The sequence below is a fragment of the Pinus tabuliformis genome, chromosome 4_1, assembly GCF_031772625.1.
Source record: "Pinus tabuliformis cultivar Carrire ecotype Pingquan chromosome 4_1, CPIR1, whole genome shotgun sequence".
NCBI classification, from domain to species: domain Eukaryota; kingdom Viridiplantae; phylum Streptophyta; class Pinopsida; order Pinales; family Pinaceae; genus Pinus; species Pinus tabuliformis.
Window position 1 is genome coordinate 244,884,346 of NC_142303.1, and position 24,702 is coordinate 244,909,047.

A 24,702-nucleotide genomic window follows, 5' to 3' on the forward strand; every position below is an offset into this window, starting at 1 on the left:
GACTTTTACAAGATATAAAAAGCCACACCAATTCATTTCTCTCACTCATTTCATAAGTTAAGAACTCTCATTCACCAAAAAGCCACATCCTCAGCGATTTAAGGCAAAAGATACTCTAAAACTCAATCTAAGCAGCCACACTATGCTTTCAGCAGCCCACACTGCGTTTTTAGGTAGATACACTGCTTTTTCACTCCAAAGGCCATAAACTTGTTTTCAGAGGTTCTCAACAGCAATTGAAGTCTCCATAAGCAATCTGCAAGTTAAGCTCCTTGACACCTCCTATCAATTGATTTCCTTGTTTTAATGTTGTATAAGTCTCCATTTGTCCCTATGCTACCGTTTTGGTAGTTTTCTTAGCTAGGACTATGTAAAATTTGCCTAGACTAAATCCTACACCAAATTCATCCCATTCCACTTCTCAAAGTTCACTAATACCCCTACCTACTTCCCTAAATTTTCTTACCCTCATTTCCCTTCCCTAAACCCTTCGTCCTATCTCCTCATCCAATTCCCCTGTTTTTCCCACTAGGGTTTTCTCTTGCCAATTATCAAAATGGAGGAAGAAAAGAACTCCTATAATAAGGGAGGTCAAATTTTAAGGCATGAACCACTCAACACCCATGAGCTAATGTCCTCCCCACTTTCCAAGCAATGCTTTCAGAATGTATGGTTTTTCGGGTTTTGTGAGTAGATTCATAAGGTCACATATCATGCCAAGTTGACCAGCTTGTTGGCCACTAATCTTAGGAGAGATAAGGTCACTGTTGTAGGGATCAGTTTCACCATTTCTACTAAATCCATAGCAGCAACCATAGGGATACCAAACAATGGAGAGAAATGGTTTAAGAACTCAGACGTGGGTGTGAAAAACTATCAACCCTTCATCAAAGGTCACTATAAACATAGCATTAAGAAGGTTTTTCCTTTTGGACAACTCCTTGAAAAGTTTTCTCCAGTGATGAAGATCATTATGAATTATTTTACATGTGAGAGCGGATTTTCTAGATTGTATAAATATCATGTCAGGTTTCTCATGCATTTCATAGGGGTAAAACTACTTAACCTACCCTACTACCTCTACAAGAGCTTGATTAAAATGGAAGAGAAGGTGCAACATAAACAAAATGATCATCAAACCTGCCTTTTTCACCATGCCCTCATCAAAATCATTGTATTGCATAAGCTATCACAAAATAATATCACTTGGGAGACATTCATTCAGTCAACTATCTTTTTATCTTCTCCTAGTCAATCTATAAGCCAAAGCACACCATCAACATCATCCAAGCATATGGTTGATGTTAACGAAGAGGATGTAAAGGGAAAAGTAGTAGTTGACATAGATGATTCAGATGAGCATCAAGAGCATGTGACAATGAAGAGGCCAAGAACTAGAGGCCTTAAAAGGGTACTTCAACAACAAAGAGAGAAAATTTCTTCAAATAACCTAATTATAGCATAAACGAGTCAGAATAGGGTGTTTTGGCTTGACAAAATGAATTTTCATTTTGAAAGCTTCTTAAAAGGGCCAACAAATATAAAAAGTTCCAAAGATACATGGCTACTCATTATTACACAAGGAATCAGATCTCTAAAGTCAAGATCAAGCAGTTGAAGCAAAAACTCAAGGAAACCCTATTTAGGCAAAAAGAGAAGGATAAGTTGGATTTTCTTGTTGATGCTTCCCTCGTAACATAGCATACCTTCTCAGGCCTTCATGGAGTAGCTCTAGACCAATTTTTAAGAAATTTGGAAAAATTTTGGTTTTGGTGAATTTTTGGAAATTTTTGAGACAATCACTAGGTCAAAAATGCAGCGTGCCCCATGCTGCTCTTTTGATGGGGGGCTCTAAATTATATTTGGTTTACATATATGGATTTGGCATCACTTGTACATAACTTATATCCTGTGGGAGAAAACTTCTAGCAGGTTTTGGTAGGTGAAAATGGCTAAAACTACCTAAAAACACCTCTTTGCCCTCTTTTCGAAGAGCTCAATGTGCTTTTGAGAGTACATCTGGGATAATGAATTTTTGGAGGGCTAGAAGAAACCTTTTTTAGTTCTTGAATATTCCATCATGTATCAGACATCCACAACTTTCCAATGAGCCATCAAGATCCTGATTTGGACCTCGAGAAGGCCTCCAAAATTCAATTCTCCCAATTTTGTTGTGCTTTCTCCTCGCACGCTGTGCTTTTGCCTGAGATTACTTTTTCTTAGTTTTATCAGCTGGATTCAAGTTGTTATGATGTAATTACTCGTCCTTGATGTAATCATGATGTAATTAAGGGTAAATGAGCTTGTTAGGTTGTTTTTCGTGTAAATTTAGGCCTCATTTATGAGGGCATTTCAATCAAAGTTTAAATGGAGGATTTGTTTTAACCTCCCTAGACGTTAGGGTTTTGTTTGAACACCTCATGTAATCAGTTCCTAAACTGAAGGATTCGACCCTGAGAGAGAGGAAGATTATTTTTAGTCTATATGTATCTATTTTTTAGTCATAGAACAGGTTGGACATCAGAGGTTGGAACACTTGTAGCTTGTACTTCAACTTTTTTTCAGGAAATCAAAGGAGAAATTGCAGCTATTATCTAGGAATTCATGTGAAATAAGTTTGTGATGATGTATTTTCTCTATTATAGTTTTATATGAATGATATACATCTCTCATTTCCATATCTTATTTCTTCAGTGGTTTTCCTTAGGTTATAAGAATAATTATTTTCATGAAAGCTATGTTTTGATGGGAAAGTTATTTTGTGTAATTTTCCTTCTTAGTTAATGAATTCATGGTACACATGCTCATTAAGACCTTCTTACTCTTTCAAACACTACACTACACCGACAAAACCATAAATCCATCACAAAAGTATTGCTACCTTGCTCCTCTATTATTTGTTGTTGTAACCCTTTGATACTTTAACCTAGATACCTCGTTTTCATCCACATCCAGCACCAAAACCCTAAAATTTTCAAAATCCCTAGAGCTGAACATATCTAGCCGAACATCTTTTACCATTCTAGTCATTATTGGTTGTGAATTCATAGAGAGATCCATCTCTTATTTAGCAGGGCTAGCTGCTGAACTGTAAGTAGTTTGTGGTTACCTCCTTCGATCTCCCTTCTCAACCTTGGGATATTGTGGAGGATAACAACCTACACAATTTCAAAGAAATTAGTTTCATTAAAATTAACTAGTGTAGATCCATCTTAACTCTCAATTTACCAAGCATCGATATGGATCAAATCTCTCAAGATTCAAACCTCTTTTTGAGTGCAAAACTTAAGGAAATGTTTGCACCTTGAGAGATTTTATTTCTCTCATAGCTTGGTATATTTGGAATGAAGATGTATTTATGTTGGTTCATAATAATGCTAATTATATTTATATAAATTTCACATCTCTATATAAAATTATTCTTATTTTCAATTTTATTAAAACCTTGATAATAGGTGTACACTAATTGGTTTATGATGGGCTTAGTCCCCACTAGGTCATAAGTTAAAAACTCATGGGGAAGGCTTGAGGATGGGAGCCACCTTCAAGGGAATTAAAATGTCCCAATGGGCATTCAAGCTCAACCAAACTTTGCAGAATCGTGGTGATTTCATCTCACTGGTGGGTAGATCATTCTTCTATCCAAAGTTGGGGCTAGCCCCAACCTAGACTTAACCTAGTTCAGAACCGTGTCTGTGTGTGTTTATTAATTAAATTTAAATATAAAAATTTAAAATATAATAATTACAAATATGAATCGTTATGTTAGGTCCCTATTATATCTGTGTGTGTGTGTGTTGATTTTTTTTCCCATGGCTTTTCAATAGTTATAATGGGTGGCAAATCAAAATTGTCTATAAGGCATAAGGGAGGGAGAGCGATGATGGCGACCCACTGAGTCGGATCGGAGATGGCCTGAATGGGATGGTGGCTCCGGGTACGAGGTACTACAGACGCCGGCACCTGGCCTGCAGCTACCCCTGACAGTTTTCGATACCCGTGCCCGGGCTGGTTTCGCCTTAAACCTAAAACTCTACTTCCAACCGGGTCATTTTCACTGTTTAGGTTATCGATTTTTTTAGGAGGGCTCGCACAGGCCATTTTCACCCTTCTCATCTCCCGACGGTTAGGCGACTGTGCCTTACCCTAGCTCCCATATCGATCTATACTCCCCAAGGTTTTCGTATTTGCCTGGTTCCATTTCCATTATTGTCGGTGCCAGTATTCTGTCAGCTAGTTGGTTTCGAGGTGGTTAGCCATTTTTTAGTGCAGCTATCGCTATGGACATTGACGAGGTGGATTATTCGGAGGATCCTCTGGAGGAGGGCTCCATCTGGCAATCCACGTTTGCAGCTACTGAAGGTATGTACAGCGAAGACCTCTCTGGTAATTTTGTTGATTTCCCGCAGTCCTCTGGTCCTGTTCACTCTGCCTCTGTTTTGCCGAAAGAACCCTCATCTTGGCCGTCATTCTCAGTGCCATCCCCGGCTACCTTATGTTTTCTCTCGAGCTATTTCCACCCTTCCCCAGATATTGCTGGTCCTTTTGTGTCGCCGGGTCCCTTGTCGGCACCTCTGTCTGGAACCTCATCTGAAGCCCCCCTACCAGCTGCCCCCCCCCCCGTCCTCTACACATTCCATCCCCTTGGGCAGTTTTTCCACAGTTCCCCTCCTCTCTGAAGTCGTTCTTGTCAATCCCTCAAACCCTAACCCTATCCCCCTGCCCGAAGCTCCGGAAGAGGCGAGGGTTTCTGTAAACCCTAGCCACCCGCCCTCCCACCCCTTGAAGAAACAGAGGTGCTTCAAAACCGAGCTTACAGACATTATTCTTCAGCTTGAGGAGGACATACAGTGGGGGGACATGATGGACTATGCGGACAGAGTTCTGGTTGGTCGTATCAGAGGGAGGAACTATTCGGCGGCCAAACTGAAAGCATGGGCCACGGAAATCTGGGGACAACACTTGGATGATATCCCTTTTGTCCAAACTTTCATCCGCGGTTGGTTTGCATTACGGTTTGCAAGGGCTAACCACACCAGTTGGGTTCTCTCTTCCTTCTGGCACTTTGAGAACGCACGCGTGCTCCTTAAGCATTGGACACCCCTATTCGACCCGAAGACTGAACAAATTGGGGTCGGCCCAGTTTGGGTTAGGCTCCCTGCACTGCCTCTTTAGTACTAGTTAGAGGACATTTTTCAGAAAATTGGGAATTCCTTGGGCACTTTCATGGAGTTTGACAAGTCATATCAGACCACGGGAATGATGGCATATGCAAGAATCCTTGTTCACTTAGATACCAGAGGAGGTCTTCAGGAATTCATCACCATACAATGGAGGTCATTCTCGCAGAAACAGCTGCTAGACTACAAAGGTATCCCATATCACTGCAGAAGGTGTCATTAGGTGGGACACTCCTACAAGGCTTGCCCCCTCCTAAAGAAGCAAAAGCAGGCCTCACAAGAACGAGAACACAAATTGTCTGCTGAACAGCCTCCTCCTCAGGCAGTGGAGACCCAGCCACCGGAGCAGAACAAGACATCAGACACAGTGGAACCATCGCCAACACCAACAATAAAGAAGAGATGCAAGAATCCTATGCAGCCTCCCTCCCCACCACTGACGCGCTCCGGGGCTGCAAAAGACGACGTCTTCTCTTCGGGTATGTCTTTACTTCCTAATGTCTCTGCATCTCAGCAATTTGCATCTTTTTTATAGCTCTCTTCCCAGTTGCCTCCTCAGGTTTTAGTTCCCACCCCCCCTCCCCTCTGGCCCTGTTATGGGCCCCCGGTTTCCCCCCATCCCCCATTGGGTAGGACAATCCTATATGTCCTGCTCCCTTCCGGTGCCTCTTCCTATTTACACCTCTTGCTCCCTCTCCTCTGCCCCGATCCCTTCTCTCCTACCACTCTCCCCCTCGGTTAACTCTGCCTTGAGGTATTCTACCCGCTCCAAAACCAAGAAGAGAGAGCTGGATGCAGTAGGCCTTGATGTGGTTTCTCCCTTGGTTTCTCCCAGATCAGGGAAGAGCAGACTTTCCAACCTTCACAAGGCGACTGCACAAGCTGGTGATGAGGTTGTCCAAGGCAAGACAAAAACCATTGAAAGGGTTCTTAGAGCAAACGATACCCTCCCACCTCCCCCTCCATGAAGCTTTTATCTTTCAATTGTAGAGGGTTGGCTAGCCCCAAGAAAAAATTAGCCTTGAAGTGATTATTTCTGTCTGAGATGGTCGATGTGATTTTTTTTACAAGAAACCCTAAATATGGCATATTCGATCATTCCCCTTCTGAAATCTTGGTTTTTGGACTAGACTTTCCATGCTCTAGATGCCTTTGGACGATCTAGGGGGATCGCTATAGGGTTCAAGAACAGAACAATTGACATAAGGAACATATGGGATGGTGGGGGTTTTATCGAAGTTGATATCTTCTCCAAGGACCTAGAGGACGAGTTAAGGGTTATCAATGTCTATGGCCCCTATCAAAATAGAGAGACCTTCTGGAGGAGGCTTTTTGGTACCTCTCTCTTTCAGGTAGACAATGTGATCCTAGGTGGGGATCTGAACTTCTCTTTGGGATTCATGGAATCATGGGGCCACATGGCTCAAATAGACCAACTATCTGAATTTTTATGCACATGCTTGAGGACTATCATTGGATCGACATCCCATCGGCTAAAATCCAGCACACTTGGAAAAACAATCACACTCGCAGCCAAAGTCTGGCCCGGAGATTGGACCGATTCCTTATTAAGGAGGCCTTCCATGCCAGACACTCCCGATCTAGGTAATGGGTAGGCAATGGGGGAATCTCGGGTCACCGACCTATATTTCTGGAATTAGATGACAATTCCCACAAGATCACAGCTCCATACAAATTCAATTCAACCTGGCTAAGGGACCCCACCTATATCAAGCTACTCACCGAGTTCTGGCAATCTCATTCGATCTCAGAGGAGGCAGATCCTGCAAAAGGTTTTGTCAGTAACCTCAAGGAACTAAAGGGCTTATCTAGAGAATGGGCGCACAAGAAGAGGGAACAGGAGGACATTAACTTAAAACTAGATGAACAGGCCATTTCAGATATTGAAGAACAATCGGAGGGTACCTTTACCTCTCCAGAGCAAAAAGAGCAGTGTGCTCTCCTAATAAAGCAAAGAACCCAAATTCTAAAGGACATAGAAGAAAGTTGGTGCCTCAGGAGCAGAGCGACCTGGCTTAAGGAAGGAGATGATAATACAAAGTTCTATCATCATTTTTCTAATGGGCGAAAGACTATTAATACCATTTGGGAGCTCCATAATGACCAGGGAAAAAATGTTAATACCTCCAGAGAGTTGGCTACCTTAGCCAGCTCACATTTCAAAAGCATATACTCGGCCCCTGGAGAGGCCAACATTCTGGAGATAATGCGCATAACAGAACTTTTCCCTCAGTATGTTGAGATGGAAGAAGCTGAGGAACATTCCAAGGAGGTAACCCTGGGGGAATTAGAAGCCACCATCAAAAGATTTCAAAGAGACAAGAGCGCCTGATGGCTGGACTATAGAATTCTACCTTGCCTTTTTTGACATCCTGGGCCATGATCTGCTCAAGGTGGTGGAGGACTGTCGCCTCTCTGGCAGGATGTCGCCGGCTATTAAGTCCACTTTCATTGCACTCATTCCCAAATCTGACAAGCCCTCCTCCTTTAATGACATCCATCCATCCCATCTCGCTGTGCAATTGCCTATACAAAATAATGGCCAAAATCATAGCAAACAGGCTCAAGCCCATCCTCTTGGCTCATATTTCCCCTGAGCAATTCGCCTTCCTTCAGCACCGCCAAATCCATGAGGCAGTGGGAACTACACAAGAACTTCTTCACTCAATGCACATAAGGAACCTAAAAGGTATGATTCTAAAGGTGGATTTATCAAAGGCTTTCGATAGAGAAAATTGGCTCTATATTCAACTGCTTCTTATGCACTTGGGCTTCCCTTACTTATACATCAAATGGATCATGAGCTGTATTACCAATGTCTCATACAATGTTCTTCTTAATGGTGCTCCTACTCCTTTTTTCTCAGCCGAGAGGGGCCTAAGGCAGGGATGCCCTCTCTCTCCCCTGTTATTTCTTCTCATCATGGAAGGCCTAAGCAGATCTATAGGGGTTGAGCACAGAAGGGGCAGAATAGTGGGCATAAAGATTATGGACAACTGCTTTTTAACCCACTTACTGTTTGTGGACGATGTCCTCATCTTCTTGAATGGCAGTATTGGAGACACCACAGTCCTTCAGAACGTTTTTGATCTCTTTCAGAAGGCAACATGTATGGCTATCAATGTTCACAAGTCTACTCTGACTGCAGCAGGCTGCTCCCAGCTTGAAGTACAATTTGCACTCCGTCGGTTCCCTTTTACTTTACACTCTATGGAGGAGGGGCTGAAGTACCTAGGATTCTGGTTGAAGCCCCTAGGCTACAAAATTGCGGATTGGACTTGGCTCATCTCTAAGGTGGAAAAGCGACTGAACATTTGGTTCAATAGATATCTTTCTCGAGCTGGCAGGCTAATCCTCATTAAAGTTGTTCTGGAAGCAACCTCGGTATACTGGATGACCTTGGCCTGGATCCCCAAGGGGATTCTTGCCATGCTAAAAAGCATATGCAACAGATTTCTATGGAAAGGCAACAAATAGGGAAGTCTCTTTGCCTGGGTTAAATGGGATACTATTGCTAGACCCAAGAGATGGGGGGGATGGGGCATCAAAAAATTGGACATCTTCGCCAAAGCATTGGCAGCAAAATTGGGTTGGCAGCTAATAACAACTCAAAGTCTCTAGACGAAGGTTTCCTATGCCAAGTATATCTCCCCTACAAACACTATGGATTGGATCAAGATGGACCATCGGATCAGCAGTAATATATCCATCATATGGAAGGCAGTGCTAAACTCCCTTCCCCTCATTCGTGAAGGTTTAACATGGAGGATCCATGAGGGGAATGCAGTTCAAATTGGGGTCAACCCCTGGATTGGATGCAGGAATGCTCACAGGCTCCCAGCAGAGGTGACTGGACTTCTGGCGGATCAAGGCTACACACATCTCTGTCACATTGTTGACTCTACAAATACTACACTTTTTCAGCAGGCCTGGAAGTCGGCCCTAGACCTCCACCTTCCGGCCCATTAGCATCGGGATTGGGATGGATTTACTGAGGCCCTTACATAAGCTCACATTTGGATATCAAAAGGAGAGGACGAAATCGTGTGGGCACATGCAAAAAATGGCAGATATTTTCCTAAGGATGGGTACCTGAAGCTCATGGAAGCCACAAAACCGAAGCATTTAGAGCCATGGTGGAAATCCCTTTGGAAGCTAAAAGTGGCCCCCAAAACGCGATTACTCATGTGGTCCATCCTCTTCAACAAAATCCCGACCGGTCTAAACTTAATGAAGCGATCTTACCATGGACCCTTTTGGTGTCACCTGTGCAGAAGCAATGAGGAAAGTACTGAGCACCTTTTCTTGGACTCTTCTATCATCTCTAAGCAATGGAACAACATCCTGGCACATTACCCCTCCCTTCAGGGATGGCGCGGGGGGAATATACATGAGGCTTGGCTTAGTTGGCTCGGTGGACACAGGGGAAAAGACAGGAATCTGCCCCTTCTGATGTGTTGGGCTATTTGGATGGCAAGGAACTGGGCCATCTTCAACCTCAAGGACCCCCACTGGCTTTCCATCAGATCCAGAATCATAGCCGACTTTGACTCTCTACCTGAGGAAGTCTCTCAGCCTCCCCCTAGGGACATTCAACCAAAACACATAGATAAATCAACTCCTTGGGCCTATTTTGACGAGTCAGCCCAAGAAGAGGGTTGTGGGGGGGGGGGGCATCCTCTACCTGAGGGAATCTCACTGCTTCAAAATCCAAATGAACCTGGGAAGAGGCACAAACAACTATGCTGAGCTTGCCACTGCAAAACATCTCCTCCACTTTGCTCTAGAGAAACACTGCACTCATCTCCAACTCTTTGGGGATTCTAAACTTGTTTGCAACTGGCTTAATAGAACATCTCATTGCTCTGCATTCTCATTGAGGCACATTTTGGATGAGGCCTACAGACTTATAGCATCCTTTGATAACTTTGTATGTCATCACATTTACAGGGAGCACAACTCAGGGGCAAACTACCTATCAAAGGAGGCAGCACGCTGACAGGAAGAGGATTGGTTGATACAGGAGGAAATTGATGGAACCTTCCATCAGTTTTACCACAGACCATTCATAGATCTGCACTCGCACCAGGGGATATAAGCACTATGTCTCTACTTTTTTTTCTGTTTTTCCTAGTATTTTGCATGAATTTTATATATCTGTACATATGGTTTTACAGAACTCTCTTCTGGAGACTATTTTGATAGACTCTCAGTCAAGACTACTTCAGTGATATTTCAATTTTGAGACCTTCATGATCTCCCTGCGTGGAGAATTCAGTTTACTGTTTTTTGCTGTTGTTTATTTGTCGGTTAAAATCTGATAAGTAACAGTAATTTTGAGACTTTCATGATCTCCCTGCATGGAGAATACAGTAATTTTTTGTGGTAGCTGTTTCGACAAACAGTCTGGGGAGGCAACCAGCCTCAATTTGCATATGCTATGGCATCTACAGAATGTAATTTCTCTTTACTAATAGAAATTACAACTTTTTCCAAGGGAAAATATATATATATATATATATATATATATATATATATATATATATATATATATATATATATATATATATATATATATATATATATATATATATATATATATATAGATATATATAATACCACGATAGTTTCTTAGTGAAAATGTTGAAGAGTTTTCTTTTTTTTAACTCCTTGGATTGACAGGGATTTATGTACTCCTTGGTTCTGAAAAATTGTCTATTCTTGAATGCACATGGAGGAGATCTGTTGTGTGATGTTTTTTATTGTCCATTATACTAGTGTGTAGTGGTTGAAGGGATTATTTGCATGTATCTTGCAGCATTGGATGATGGTTTTTTTTTTTACTAAATATAGCTTTAGTAACTTATATTCATGATCTTGTGTTGATAAAGTTTAAGGGTTATTTCCATGATGAGCTTGCATGTTGAGGGGCATTTTTACCTGTCACTATAACATATTATTTATTATGTGTGAGCATGATGAAAGAATGCTACAACTATGTTGATGATTTAGATGTAGATGAATGAGTGAAGGAAAAATGATTTGATGAGTTAGGGTTTGATCCCATGGGTGAGAAGAGTCATTGAATGTATGTTTGTTGCTTGACAGTTTGATGAGCTAGGGTTTGATGTTATTGCTACATTAATGGTTTTGTTTTATTTTATTGTTGATTTTTTAGGGATGTCATAATGAGTATGTTAATGATAGATTAGTTCAGTGTGCTGATGATGCTAGAGTTATGATGAGAAATTTGTGACATGGTAATGTATAGCAGTTGTGTTTTTGCATATAAATATTGTAATTGGTACAAAGAAGGTTTTGTATTGTTGATAAATTTGTTGCTAATTATGAATGGATGCCTTGATGAGATATACTGGTTTTGTATTCAATTTGATGAGATAGGTTTTGTCATTATAAGAGTTTTCGTCGAAGTTTGAATTATGAGATTGGTATGATGGTCTATTGATCAGATTTGTTTGTTAGAGATTGATTGCAAAAATAGTTTATTGATTGATATTTGTGTAGAGGCCAGATGTGTATTCAATTATTGTGATTGAACAGATTGTTTCATATGGGTCCAATTTTCAAATTGGATGAAATGTGGCCTGGAGGATTTGTGTTTGAGTCAGCTAAATCTAGTGTGAAAGATTCTGAAACGTTGTCCAAGGAGGTCTAAGGTTCACATCCTTTAGTAAGGGAGTATTCGCTTCCTTCCGGTGTTGGCCAATAAATTTGATCAGGGAGTGGTAGCTTCCTTCCAGTGGTAGTTGGAGAAACAAGAGGAGGTGGTATCCTCCAACAAGTATGATCTTGCACACCGGTAAGATTCTACGTGAGTGAAATATGTGATAGGATATTTTCTTGATATAATAAGAATACATAGACAACAATAATAGTGGTTTTTCCCAGTTGGGTTTTACACCTAAAATACCTTGTCCCTAGGTGTTAATGTGATGATGTGTTTCATTCTTATGGTTTACATGTCCTTATGTTAAATGATTCTCATGGTTTACTACATATGCCTAGATCTATTTCATAATATGTTGTTAACAAAATGATGGTTCATATAGCATTGAAAATAAAAGGATAAACTAAAATTTGGTCTGGCATGAAATATTGATTCACCCCCCTCCCCTCTTAGTATTTCTAACAATAAAAACCTCCAAAGGGGAAAACACCTTGAAAATGGCTCTAATAAAGCTTCAAATATTGCCTATTAACCTTTAAAATATCCTCAAATTAATTCTTCCATGCCCATACCACAAGTCAAGAATCTTCCATGAAGCATGGGAATGACTTTCCAAGTACAAAAATGGTTTATAAAATCCCCACAAATAAAATTGATATCAAACATTGAAGGAGAGATGATTTAGCTTGCTTCTATGACATTTCCCTTGAAATTGGCTTCAAATAATTTTTAAATGCTTTCCAAGTGAGGAGGAAACCCAATGCTCCCCTAATTAGGCTCAATGTTCACTTGATTTGGCCTTCTCACCCCCAAAATCCACTTGAAGGTGGATGACTATGTGACTTTGGTTTTATCATGCTTGGTTTGATGAGTTAATGCTTGATTTCTTAAATTTAATGTTTTATTATGATCCTTGAGGCTTGACACGTCAATTTTTCACATATTTTCACCTCCAAATCACTTAAATGACTTTCCATGTCACAGCTTTTACCCCTACCTATGTCATAAGAGATGTTGGCCCTTTTGAAGATGAAATAGTTCTTGAAAAGGTAGTTTGAATAATGCATCTTGGATGTTTTGACTTGGAGATGACTTGGCTTGCATAGGAAAGCACAATGAACCTCTTTTCTTTCCTTAGAGAGTCTAATATGTTCCTCGATGAGTGAAAAATGCATTTTAAATTATGAGAAGGCCATGAAGAATTATTTGAAATGTGAACCATAGCCAAATATGTGCATACATAAGATAAAATGGTCCATGTGGGGAATAAAATAGCTTTTCTACAGATGGGTGTTTCCACCCTTACATAATGCAATCACCTTTATATGAAAATAATCATAAGTGAGTAGGTAAGGGATCCCCTAAATCATGTGTCCAAGTATATTGACCTGTAAAAGCTCCAAAGCCTACCCACACACTAGGGCATAGTTATTACATGAGTACCATAGACCCATAAGTAATTAAATTGGGGCCTAAAATGACTCGGCATGACTAATCCACATGGGATCTAGGATACCTTATACAAAAAACTTGTACATATCATCCCACATGATTCTATAGAGAGAAAATTGCACACATGTCTTTCTTATAATGGTGTTGAATTTTGTAAAAAAATGTAGTGTACACTACATATGATCTATGGAATAACAATATCATAGCTTTTATGACATTAGGATTTAAGAAACTAATATGGTATCAAATAATTTGAGGAGCTTGTGAGAAATATAATCATTATATTGTGGGTCATATAGGATTGGAGTTCCCAAAGAGGAAGGACCAATTCACTTTTATTTTGATTATTACTCCATTCAACTACTTTGGGTGGAAGCCCAAGGTCCTACTTCTACTACATAATAAGGGAATTTATAAAATAAATATGGGGATTGAAGTAGGTCCCAATTCATTTGTATAGAAGGCAAGGTACTTTAATAGTATTGATCAGGAATATGGAATTTTATGCTTATCCATTTCTACAAAATTTCTCTTCCATATTGAATGTTGCTCAAATCCCAATGAAGTATGGACTGTGTTGGAGGGATTACTTGGAAACTAAATGAACTAGGAGGACGTAAATTGGAGAATGAGCTGAAATCATTGATCCCAAGAAAATTCAATACCTTGCATGACTTCATTTCCATGTTTAAGGTTTCTCTTCAAAAATTTAAAGCTTGGAGCAGTGATAGAAAGGAGGGCTGGCTCATTCTCTCGATTCTTTCAAAGCTAGGAGCTGGGATTTTAATTCTTGTTTCTTCTTTCCACACTACTAAACCTTCTATGGGAAAAACTTGGAAGATGCCTCTTATGGATGACTTCATAGATTTACTCATTCATGATCAAAATAAAATCATTGAAATGGGGGCTTTCAAGATATCTACGGCCCATACACTTGAAGTGCAAGATTATAGCAAGAATAACAAGTAGAAATCAAGGGATATTGATCACATAAATGGAGAAAGCATTGAATCCAATAAGGAGACTTAAAACACAAATGGAAGAAATTGTAATAAGTAAAATAAAAAGTGAAACTACTATAATAGAGGTTTTCATTTTTATAGTTCCTATATGGTGAAGACAACTGATCTTATGGCACAATTATTTTAGCAACACAACCTTGTAGATTATATACTAGATCATTCCTAGAAGAAGAATAAAAACAAGCCAGCATAGGATCAAGGTAAGGGTAATGTTTTGACTATTATTTATTCATCATCTGATCAACTGACTTTAGATTTCAGTTCATATAATCATATATCTACATCTAAGAACTATTTTTCTTCCTTAGTATCTTGTACTCGACCTCCTATGATGTTGACAGATGAAAAACTTATGAGAGTGTGTGAATAATGAAATTTTAACCTTGATTATGGAATATTTCGAAAATTGATACATGTTTTGAATCTCTCCATGAATCGCCTATGTATCCACTAAACTACACACTCAATCTATAGGCAAATGAGCTTCGTTCACTCTAGATTTGGTGATAATTTCAGAGATGACAGATGGTCCCAAAGTTGTAGTAGGCGAGGCGGAACATCATTATAAGTTGTATAAATTGTCATTTAATTGCTAAATTAGACTATTTTTCTCTTATAACCCATGCACATAAAGGAAATAGAGAAAAAATAAAATCACAAGTATGAGGAATGCCCCTTTCCTACACTCCAAGAGGAACCAACTGCACTAATTTTTCCTCTTGTTGAGGGGGGTATTTAAAATGATTTTCCATAATATTTGATCATATTGGTAATTATATTTTAGAATATGATTTGTAATTCCATGAACATCATATTTTACATCTAGATCAGAGGCCATGATGGGAACATCATAATTTCAAGAAGCTTGTGAGCTAGTGGGTGATATTGCCAAGATATAGAGGACTAATAACCAGTTTTTGTCATACTCCACAAGCACAGGTACTATTGTAAGAAAGTGAAAATATAATATAGTAGAAAAGGGATTCTCACTTTATGTGTAGGATAGATCCAAGGATTGGTCCATGATGGGGTTGTTAATCAACAACCCATCTTTCTTGAAAGAAATTGCACAGTAGACATAGTATGCAATTATTTTTTCGGGGTCGGTGGGGGAGCAGGAGGGCGTTCTTCTCGATAGATTTATCCTCTTCATCCCACCTTTTTCATATTATATTTTGCAAATTTGTTTTGTACATGAGCCCCTGACATGGCTACAAATTATCAAGACTCATATAGTTGTTTTCTATTGAAGTACCTAATATGGTTGAAAATTGATAGGACTCATTTATTGAGAACATACTAGCTATGGTTCAACGGGGCTATTGATGTACATGCACATTACCTACCCTAAATGTCCTAATCTTTAGGAGGTATTGCTATTTTTATTTGCTACTATATATAGTATGGCTACTTTTAGTAGGGGCTTCCATGTAGGATGACATGTGGCAATCACTAAACATTGTGAGGGAAGTGGTGCAACTATTTCTTATCCATTAACGTGAACTTCCTTATCCATAGCCACCTTATCCATAAGTGCACATGTCCTTCCTATTTCTAGAGACAAACCTCATCTAAAACCCTATCCATTTATCACTTTATCCTCGGAATCCTTATCATTTGAATTTTAGTCCTATTCTTGGATATTTTCTATATTTATGGAGTTAGAAGTGGAATTTGTGAGTTTTTTCTTCAATTCTCGCATTTTTTTGTTCATCATATCCCTAATCAACCCTACTATTGACCCTAACTTTATTTTACATTATATAACTCCATTTTTGGCCTAGTTAATTGGAACTAATGCTAGGGTGTTGTTGGAGGAATGTTTTGGGTACCAGTTTTGAGAATCTCACAATGGAGCACCACGTAGAAGAGTACCATGCAAGAAGGTGAGGTAAGGGTCAACACACGAAAATATGGAGAATAAGGAAATCCATTAGGCTTATTTTCTATGTTTTTCCCATGGTGATATTTACTTCCTATAATAAAATGGGGTTTTTGATGAGCTTGCACCCAAATGTAAAATTATAAATAGGTTAAGGCGTGAAGGGAAAGTAATAATTTATCATATATTTTTGGATATGTTTGAAATAGAAGATATCACATTGTAAGGAGAATTAATATAGTTTGGTGAGAGATGACAAACATGGTTGCAATAAAGACTTTGTGGTTATAATAAAAGAATTTGTTTGGCTCATCTATCTCTTTTTGCGCAATATGTGTTGACTTGTATATTTTCATTAAGTTAAGTCATTATGAACAATGGGTTTATTTCACATAATAGGGGTATATTTTAATCTCCTTTTATGAATGTTAGCAAGTAATTACATAGTGAATATGGCAATAATAGTGTAAAAGCCCACATCTCCTTCATCACTCTAGAATTGTATTGGTTCGTACAGCTTGCCGTAGATAATTCGGGTGAGACCTCACTTTCTTGCATGTGTTTCTAAAAGGGTCAGTGCTTGAGGGGATTTGTTGGCTAATTCATTCTGAACCTGGCTCTACCCTCTGCGAGCCAACTGTTTCTTTTCTACTAGTTGTGCATGCACAAGGAACCACACTTAATGTGCATTAGTACTCTTTATGAGAGTGTAATTTAATTGTACTCAAGTATGGCAATGTATGGCAAGTTAATTGAAATTGTTCTTCAATCTCTTATTCTATTGAGAAATATTTTACTCATGCTTCTTGTCTTGCAATTGCTAGTGCAATTTTTTTGACAAATTAGATTTGTGTTTGTGCTTAAGATCCAACATTGTATCATAACTTTTATGCTATCATGGTTTAAAAATTTAACATATTAGAACATTAGAGCTTGTATGGTTAGTAAGTGCAAGAGGTACATTAAAATTAGGCCTCTCAATAAATTTCATTCATTTGATCTAATTGTCTTCTATTTCATCATTTACATATAGACAGAAGTGTACATAACTAGTTAACATGTTTCATCATCAATTTTTTCTTAGCTTCATTTCTTTTAATCAGTTGACTTGGTTCAATGGACTTCCTTAACTTATTCTACCTTAATTAGATCCAATTTTGAATGAATATCACACAAAAATATTTGCATATAAAATAACATCACATGATTGGAAAATTAAATGAATGATGTATTATTTTGTGAAACTTTTATAGGATTACAATATATAGATACGTAGGTATTTATGTGTTAGAACCAAATCCAAGACACATTGAGTATTAGGTATCTTTGACATAGTAATGAGCATCTTTTAGAAAAGTATTTGCAAGAGGTATTTATTTTGTAGTATTGCAGCTTTGAAATTTTAATAGCTTTAGTGGTATGCAGAAAAAAGCCCAAAAAAAAAGCATAACCATTTTTCAACTAATCAATCATTATATTAGTGATATAATGCCCACACATTCACACTTCAAATCCCACTTATAAACACATTGTCTACCAAAATAAAACTTGTTTAAAACCTCACTTGGATTTGATACTTTATAACAAAATTATAACCATTTTTCAACTAATCAATCATTATATTAGTGATATAATGCCCACAACTTCACACTTCAAATCTCACTTATAAACATATTGTCTACCAAAATAAAACTTGTTTAAAACCTCACTTGGGTTTGATACTTTATAACAAAATTATTTGATACATATATCTTCTTTTTCTTATATGTTTTCCTTTTCTTTGAATAAACATGAATTTTAGTTTAAAAATACTTCAATAAATTTGATATTTTACATTTCCATTAAAAAAAAAAAAACAAAAACAAAAAAGTTACTTGTTAGATTTGATTCGATGTTAAATAATATGACAATAGTAATTAATTATAGATCGATGTTAAGTAATATGACACTAATAATAACTAATTATAGATTAATTATTAACCATCATTGAAAAATGAACAAATATATATTAGATTTACAAATATATATTAAAAATATAATTAAACCTAACATAACAGCATATGAATGAAAAATATAAAATATAAGGTTACAATCAATATATTATATTGATTTTATAATATTTTATGACATATTGTAAATATAATATTGTTACAATTCATATATTATATTGATTTTATAACATATTTTGTATGTAACTTTCAAACATACTAACACATAAGCGCATATATATTCTTAAAATTTCAAAAGTATTGAGAATATTTTATTCTTTTGCTAATTTAGGTTTTTGCTAATTTAGGTTTATGTGAGAAGAGTAAAAAATCAAGTAAGAAAAAATGTTACAGACACATTTTGAACCAACTAATATAGTTCATCATCTTTATCAACACCCACAAATTTCTTAAAATATAAAAACTCCATTACTCTCGTACTTTTAATTTTATAAAATAACACTTATGAACCATGACCTCACATATATATATATAGCAATTATCTAACACTGAGACTTATCCATCCACAAATATAAATATGAATGGACACACAGAAATATATATATGAATGGACACTCACAAGATTTCCATCCTCTGGTATAAAAAAATATGAATGGAAACTTACTCGGATGATATCGACCTTGTCCTAAAATCTAAAGTGCTTCACTTTATAATTTATTTTTATTTTATAGATAAGGGCCCATGAAAGAGTTGACAGTCGATCTGTAAGGTTCACCTTCCGCAGCAACACTAATCTAACATCCAATTGAAACGTACCCATGATTGCAGGTCAAGAAAAATATGTTTTCACAGCACACTTTCTTTGCATTAGAGCAAAGGATTCTTACATCCAGCGCCCCACTGTGTCTGCCCATACATATCTGCAAATCTCATATTTTAAAAGGTACTGACGAGAACGAAGTACAAGTAACCAAAAATCTGTGTTTGGCATATAGGCCGAGAGATGAATTCCAACAATGGCTACGAAAAAATCGTTCCTTCACCTGCTATCTCAAGCCATGAGGCACAGAAAGAGTGGAGGAAGAAAGCCATTCTGGCTGTAATATTCTCCACCATTCTTCTGGTTTGTGTAATTTGTGTGGGCATTCAATTGACCCATAATGAGGAAACTGGTCATAATCGGGTTCGATCGTCAGACCTCGTCTGCAACCTCTGCAACTCAGCTATACATTACGACGTCGGTACTGTTTCGGCTTCCGTCCGCAAGGTCTGCAACTCAACTTCCCATTACGACCTCTGCGTTTCTTCTCTGTCGTCGTTTCCGGGGTCTTTGGAGGCAAACATGAGCGAGCTTGCAAGAATTGCAGTGGAGGTTAGCCTTGATGAGTCCATTAGGGTTAATGATTTTGTCGCGGAACTGAAGAGATCAGCAGAAGACCAGAGCCGGGACGCCCTTGAGGATTGCACGGAACTGTTGGGTGATACCGTGGATCAGCTTAACTGTTCGGTTTCGGTGTTGGGAGAGGAAGATTGGAAGCAGAGCATGGACAATTTGAGCACATGGCTCAGCGCCGCACTCACTAACCCTTCCACCTGCGTCGATGATTTTGGAGATTCGGGTTTGCTAATGGATGAAAGCATGAAGCAAAAGATAGAAAATCTTAGAGAAATGGTGAGCAATGATCTTGCTATTGTCAACTTTGTTTCCGCCTCAGAAAATTCCATGGATAACGTTCCCTGAAATTTTTTCTGTTAATCCTTCTTCGTCCATGGCACAGCCATAGTTAATCTCCACTTTCAGTTGTACCATATTGCTTCATTTCACTGGTGACTGCCTGCTTTCCGAGCTGCTCTGGTTCCCTTGTCTTTTGCCATTTTATTTTTAACTGTTCTTATGAAAGCATGCATTGTACTTGAAAATCTGGTGTATCTTCTTGTTATGCAAGCCTCAATGTATTTGAAGATCTTGCGTCTCTTGGAACATCTTCTGTCTCTACTTACTATATCTTTATTATGGGTGGATTTAGTGATTCAAATTGACCATGTGAGAGTTTCAATAACCCATTAGTATTCACACCTCCCAGACTTAGGTCAATGAGCATTAATTCAGCACATAACTTTTTTTTCATCCAAAGGCTAAAATATAATCTCTATATTTATTAATATGTTTCATCTTTCCACACCATTAAATCTAGCATATGGGTATCACTTAGATAAATATTTGGTTGCCATATTGGTGTATGGATTATTTTATGGGTATTTTAATAAAAAATTTAGAAAAGTTTAAATATCTTGTTTCAGTGTCTGATTATCAACTCTGGTTTGTGAAGTTTTGGTGTTTGGAATCCATTTGCAATAGTTTTACCTTTGTTTAAATCTATGGAAGCCTCACCCATACATGCCAGTAGTGTAGAAGGATAAACTCCCATCACCAACTCAAGGCTCTGGAGTTTTGCTGTTTGGAATTCATTTGCAGTAGTCTCACCTATGTTTCAGTAAATCACAATTTAAATTTATGTGTTATGAGCATTATCCCTATTTAACAATTTATGAATTGATATCACATTTAGTTAAGGTAATGTTGTTTTCTTTGTTATATTTGCTCCCAACACTTTCATAATGTCATTTCCTTTTATTATCTTTATATCCACTCTTAACTTTATAAAAAACCAAAACAATTAATCATAAATTATATATATAAATTACACTAACATTAAACTTATAAAATCAATTAAATAAGAGTTATAAAAATGAATTATTGAATTTCAATTTTGAATAAAAAATAATAAATATTGAGAAGTCTAAGAAAATCATATCACCTGTACCTTTTCATATTTATATATTCCATTTCACATTATATTAAACATATTAATTCATAATTATTTTACAATATTTATAATGATATATATTTATCTATTAAAATTTATACCATGATTATAGTTCCAATATCTAATATGATTATTATTTCAATATATTTATGTGACCACTTAATATGTTATTCACGGAATTCCTACCAATGTTGCCAACATTGTACCAGAGAAATCATGATTGAGGGATCGGAAAATAAATATAACATCATCCCGAGAAAATGTCATAAAATATTAGCAAAATTTAAAAAAACACAAAAATGTTCAAAAACAAATTGACTTTATATGCATCTATCCATGGCTATGGTGATATTTTAATGCAGGTTGTGATATATAGCGACATTTGCAATATTATCATGACGTTTTTAAAGGATTATTGTAACCCGTGAGACCATAAAAGCTTAATAAAATCCAGTAATTCATCATCATTGAGTGCTTGATAACATTTGTTTTGTCGGCCATCAGACATAACGCACTCAATACAACACTTCGCTGGCTATCAGTATTGAATAAAATTTCCACAATGCCCCCTCTTATTTGGTCATCTTATATGGATGTAAATTCCAGTTAGAGGGAAGAAGAATTATTGGTTCAAATTGGATCAAATCCAAAACTTTCACCATTAAGTTTTCAAAAACATATTAGTTATGTTCTTTCATCTTTTTTAATCAGAGCATGCTAAAGGATATAAATATTACCATTTGTTTTGTTTGAAACTGTGTAAATTTATAGCATATACATGTAAAAGCAAGAGCAATGAAGATTTGCTAAAAAAAGATTTACGAGTGGAATTGGATGAAATAACAGTTTTTTTTAACAGGATTGCTTGCATTCATCTCTGGAAGACATTCATAATAAAAAAAATATTAATCATACTTATAAAACAAAATCTGAAAAGGATTATATGATTCCTCATATTTGGTATAAAGGCTGTCAGGCCAAGCAGTAACTCCATAAGATAAAAATGATTAGACTATTCTACTCCATCTTCATTATATACATGAGGGAGAGACTCTTGATGGATAACTATTCATATTTCCTATTTATCTATTTACATTAATTCACCCAATCACAACGATTAGGTGTCAACATTCCCCCCTTAATGTCAAGCGATGTTGGTGAGTCCAAGCATCATTTTGAATTGTTCAAGCTTTTCCCTTCCAAGCACTTTGGTGAAGATGTCTGCAATTTGCTCATTTGTGGAACAATGACGGAGATGGATTGTTTTGGCCTCAACATGATGCCGAATCAGAGGATATTTAGTATTGATGTGCTTTGTTCGATCATGGAACTTTGGGTTCTTGGCCAACTTTATTGCAGAGGTATTGTCAATCATGAGTGGAGTTGATTGTACTTGTTTTACCTTCAAATCTTCAAGAATTTTCCTAGCCACACAATTTCTTTTGTTGCTTCAGCTGCTGCTATGTATTCTGCTTCTGTTGTGGAATCTGTTGGGACTGATTGTTTGCGTGATCTCCAGGAGACAGCTCCTGATCCAAGACTCATCGCATATCTTGAAGTTGATACCCCAGTTTCTTTGTCTCCATCGAAATCTGAATCAGAGTATCCAATCAAACTGAAGTGGTCCACCTGTGTATACTTGATTCCAAAGTCTTGAGTTCCCTTCAAGTACCTTAGAACTCTTTTTGCAGCAAACCAATTTCCCTCACAAGGCTTTTGCATAAACCTGGAGAGGATTCCAACAACAAACGAAATGTCTGGTCTGGTAGTAGTTAGGTAGTTGAGACTTCCTACAAGCTGTCTATACTTTGTTGCATCCTCAAATTCTTTTCCTTCAATAGACGTGAGCTTTAAGTTTTGTTCCATTGGAGTAGCAAGAGGATTGCACTCTGTCATGCCAAACGTGTTCAAAAGATCTCCAATGTATTTCTTTTGAGAAAGAAATATGGACTTTGGATGTTGGGTTACTTCAATGCCAAGATAGTAATGAACATAGCCCAAATCAGTCATTTCAAAACTTTTCCCCAATTCCTTCTTTATGGATGCAATGTAGCTTTCATTGTTCCCTGTCATCAAAAGATCATCTACATATACGACAAGATATACAACTGTTTTGCCAACTTTCTTGACAAATAAAGTTGCATCATCAAGATCAAAATGTTTGAAATTGAGTTTTAGAAGATCCTCAGTTATCTTTTCATACCAGGCTCGCGGTGCCTGTTTGAGGCCATACAAGGACTTCACAAGTTTGCATACTTTATGTTCATGTCCTTTCATAGCAAATCCTTCAGGCTGGGACATAAAAACATTCTCTTTTAGATCTCCATTCAAGAAAGTAGTTTTTACATCCATTTGATGGACTTTCCAACCGTTCTGAGCTACTAGTGCAAAGAGTGTCTGGATGGTAGCCCATTTTGTTGTGGGGGCAAAAGTCTCCTCATAATCGACCCCTTCCTTCTATGCAAAACCTTTTGCCACAAGCCTAGCTTTGTTCTTGTCAAGTGAGCCATCAGCTTTATACTTGTTCTTGTAGACCCACTTGCAACCAATTGGTTTGGTTCCTAATGGAGAATCAACTAGCTTCCAAGTGCCGTTCTTTATGAGGGAATTATACTCCTTTTGCATCGCTTCTTTCCATTCATCATGAGAAGTAGCTTCTTTGAAGGAAGTTGGTTCAAAATCTGTAGACAAGTTCAATTCACAATCATAAGAAACATCCATATCAACAGGTGAATTAGAGTCATCTACGTCACCTCCATTTTGCCGGTTTGAATTTCTAGTTCCTGTCTTTCCAACCTCATCAGGATGAACACTTTCAAGTGTCTTTGTCACCCACTTTGGGGGACCTTTTTTAGATGGTCCAGGCTGCTCCGTTGATTGAGTTGGGACTGAATCAAGATTGAGTCTCCCAATTCTATCAATCACATCACTTAAGGTATCATTCGTTGTTGGAGTTTCATGCGGGGGAGAGTGTTCTTCACAAGAAGATTCCACATGTTGATCTAGTATAGGAATCCCCCCTTCAAGATGTGGAATCTGATTATCAAATTCTTGAAAGGATTTTGTTTTTGCAAATCTATCCAAGCGATCAAGTTGCCACTCAACAACATTGTTAGTTTTGGATGATTCAAGAAAAATTACATCTCTAGATACAACAAATTTCTTATTTACTTCATCGTAGAGGCGGTATGCTTTGGAGGTGTTTGAATACCCCAGAAATATACACTTACGACTTCTAGAACCAAGTTTGTTTCTATGTACCTTTGGTATCAAGGCATAACAGGTTGAACCAAAGACCCTGAGATGCTTTACCGAAGGAACATGACCTTACCACATTTCATATGGAGTCTTGCTTCTTATAGCATTAGATGGACATCTATTCTTTATATATGTAGCACATAGAACAGCATCAACCCAAAACATTATCTTTACATTTTTGAAGAAGAGCATGGATCGCACCATATTTAAGATTGTCCTATTCATTCTTTCAGCTACACCATTCTGTTGGGGATTATAAGGCACAGTTGTTTGATGTTTGATCCCATGTTGGCAAAGATAATTTTCAAATTCATTTGATGTGTATTATTTTCCATTATCAGTGCAAATAGACCCAATATGAGATTGTGCATCATTTTCAATCCATTTATGAAAATTATTGAATATTTGAAAAGCATTAGATT

General features: G+C 37.6%; 1 protein-coding gene across 1 annotated transcript; it reads left to right on the forward strand.

Moving 5' to 3' along the window:
* Positions 1-18,977: 18,977 nt before the first annotated feature.
* LOC149175186 (pectinesterase inhibitor 6-like) lies at positions 18,978-20,170 on the forward strand. Its single transcript, XM_089422783.1, has one exon. It carries the CDS (start codon positions 19,198-19,200, stop codon positions 19,933-19,935), a length of 738 nt encoding a protein of 245 aa, XP_089278909.1. The 5' UTR covers positions 18,978-19,197; the 3' UTR covers positions 19,936-20,170.
* The last annotated feature ends 4,532 nt before the right edge of the window (positions 20,171-24,702 follow it).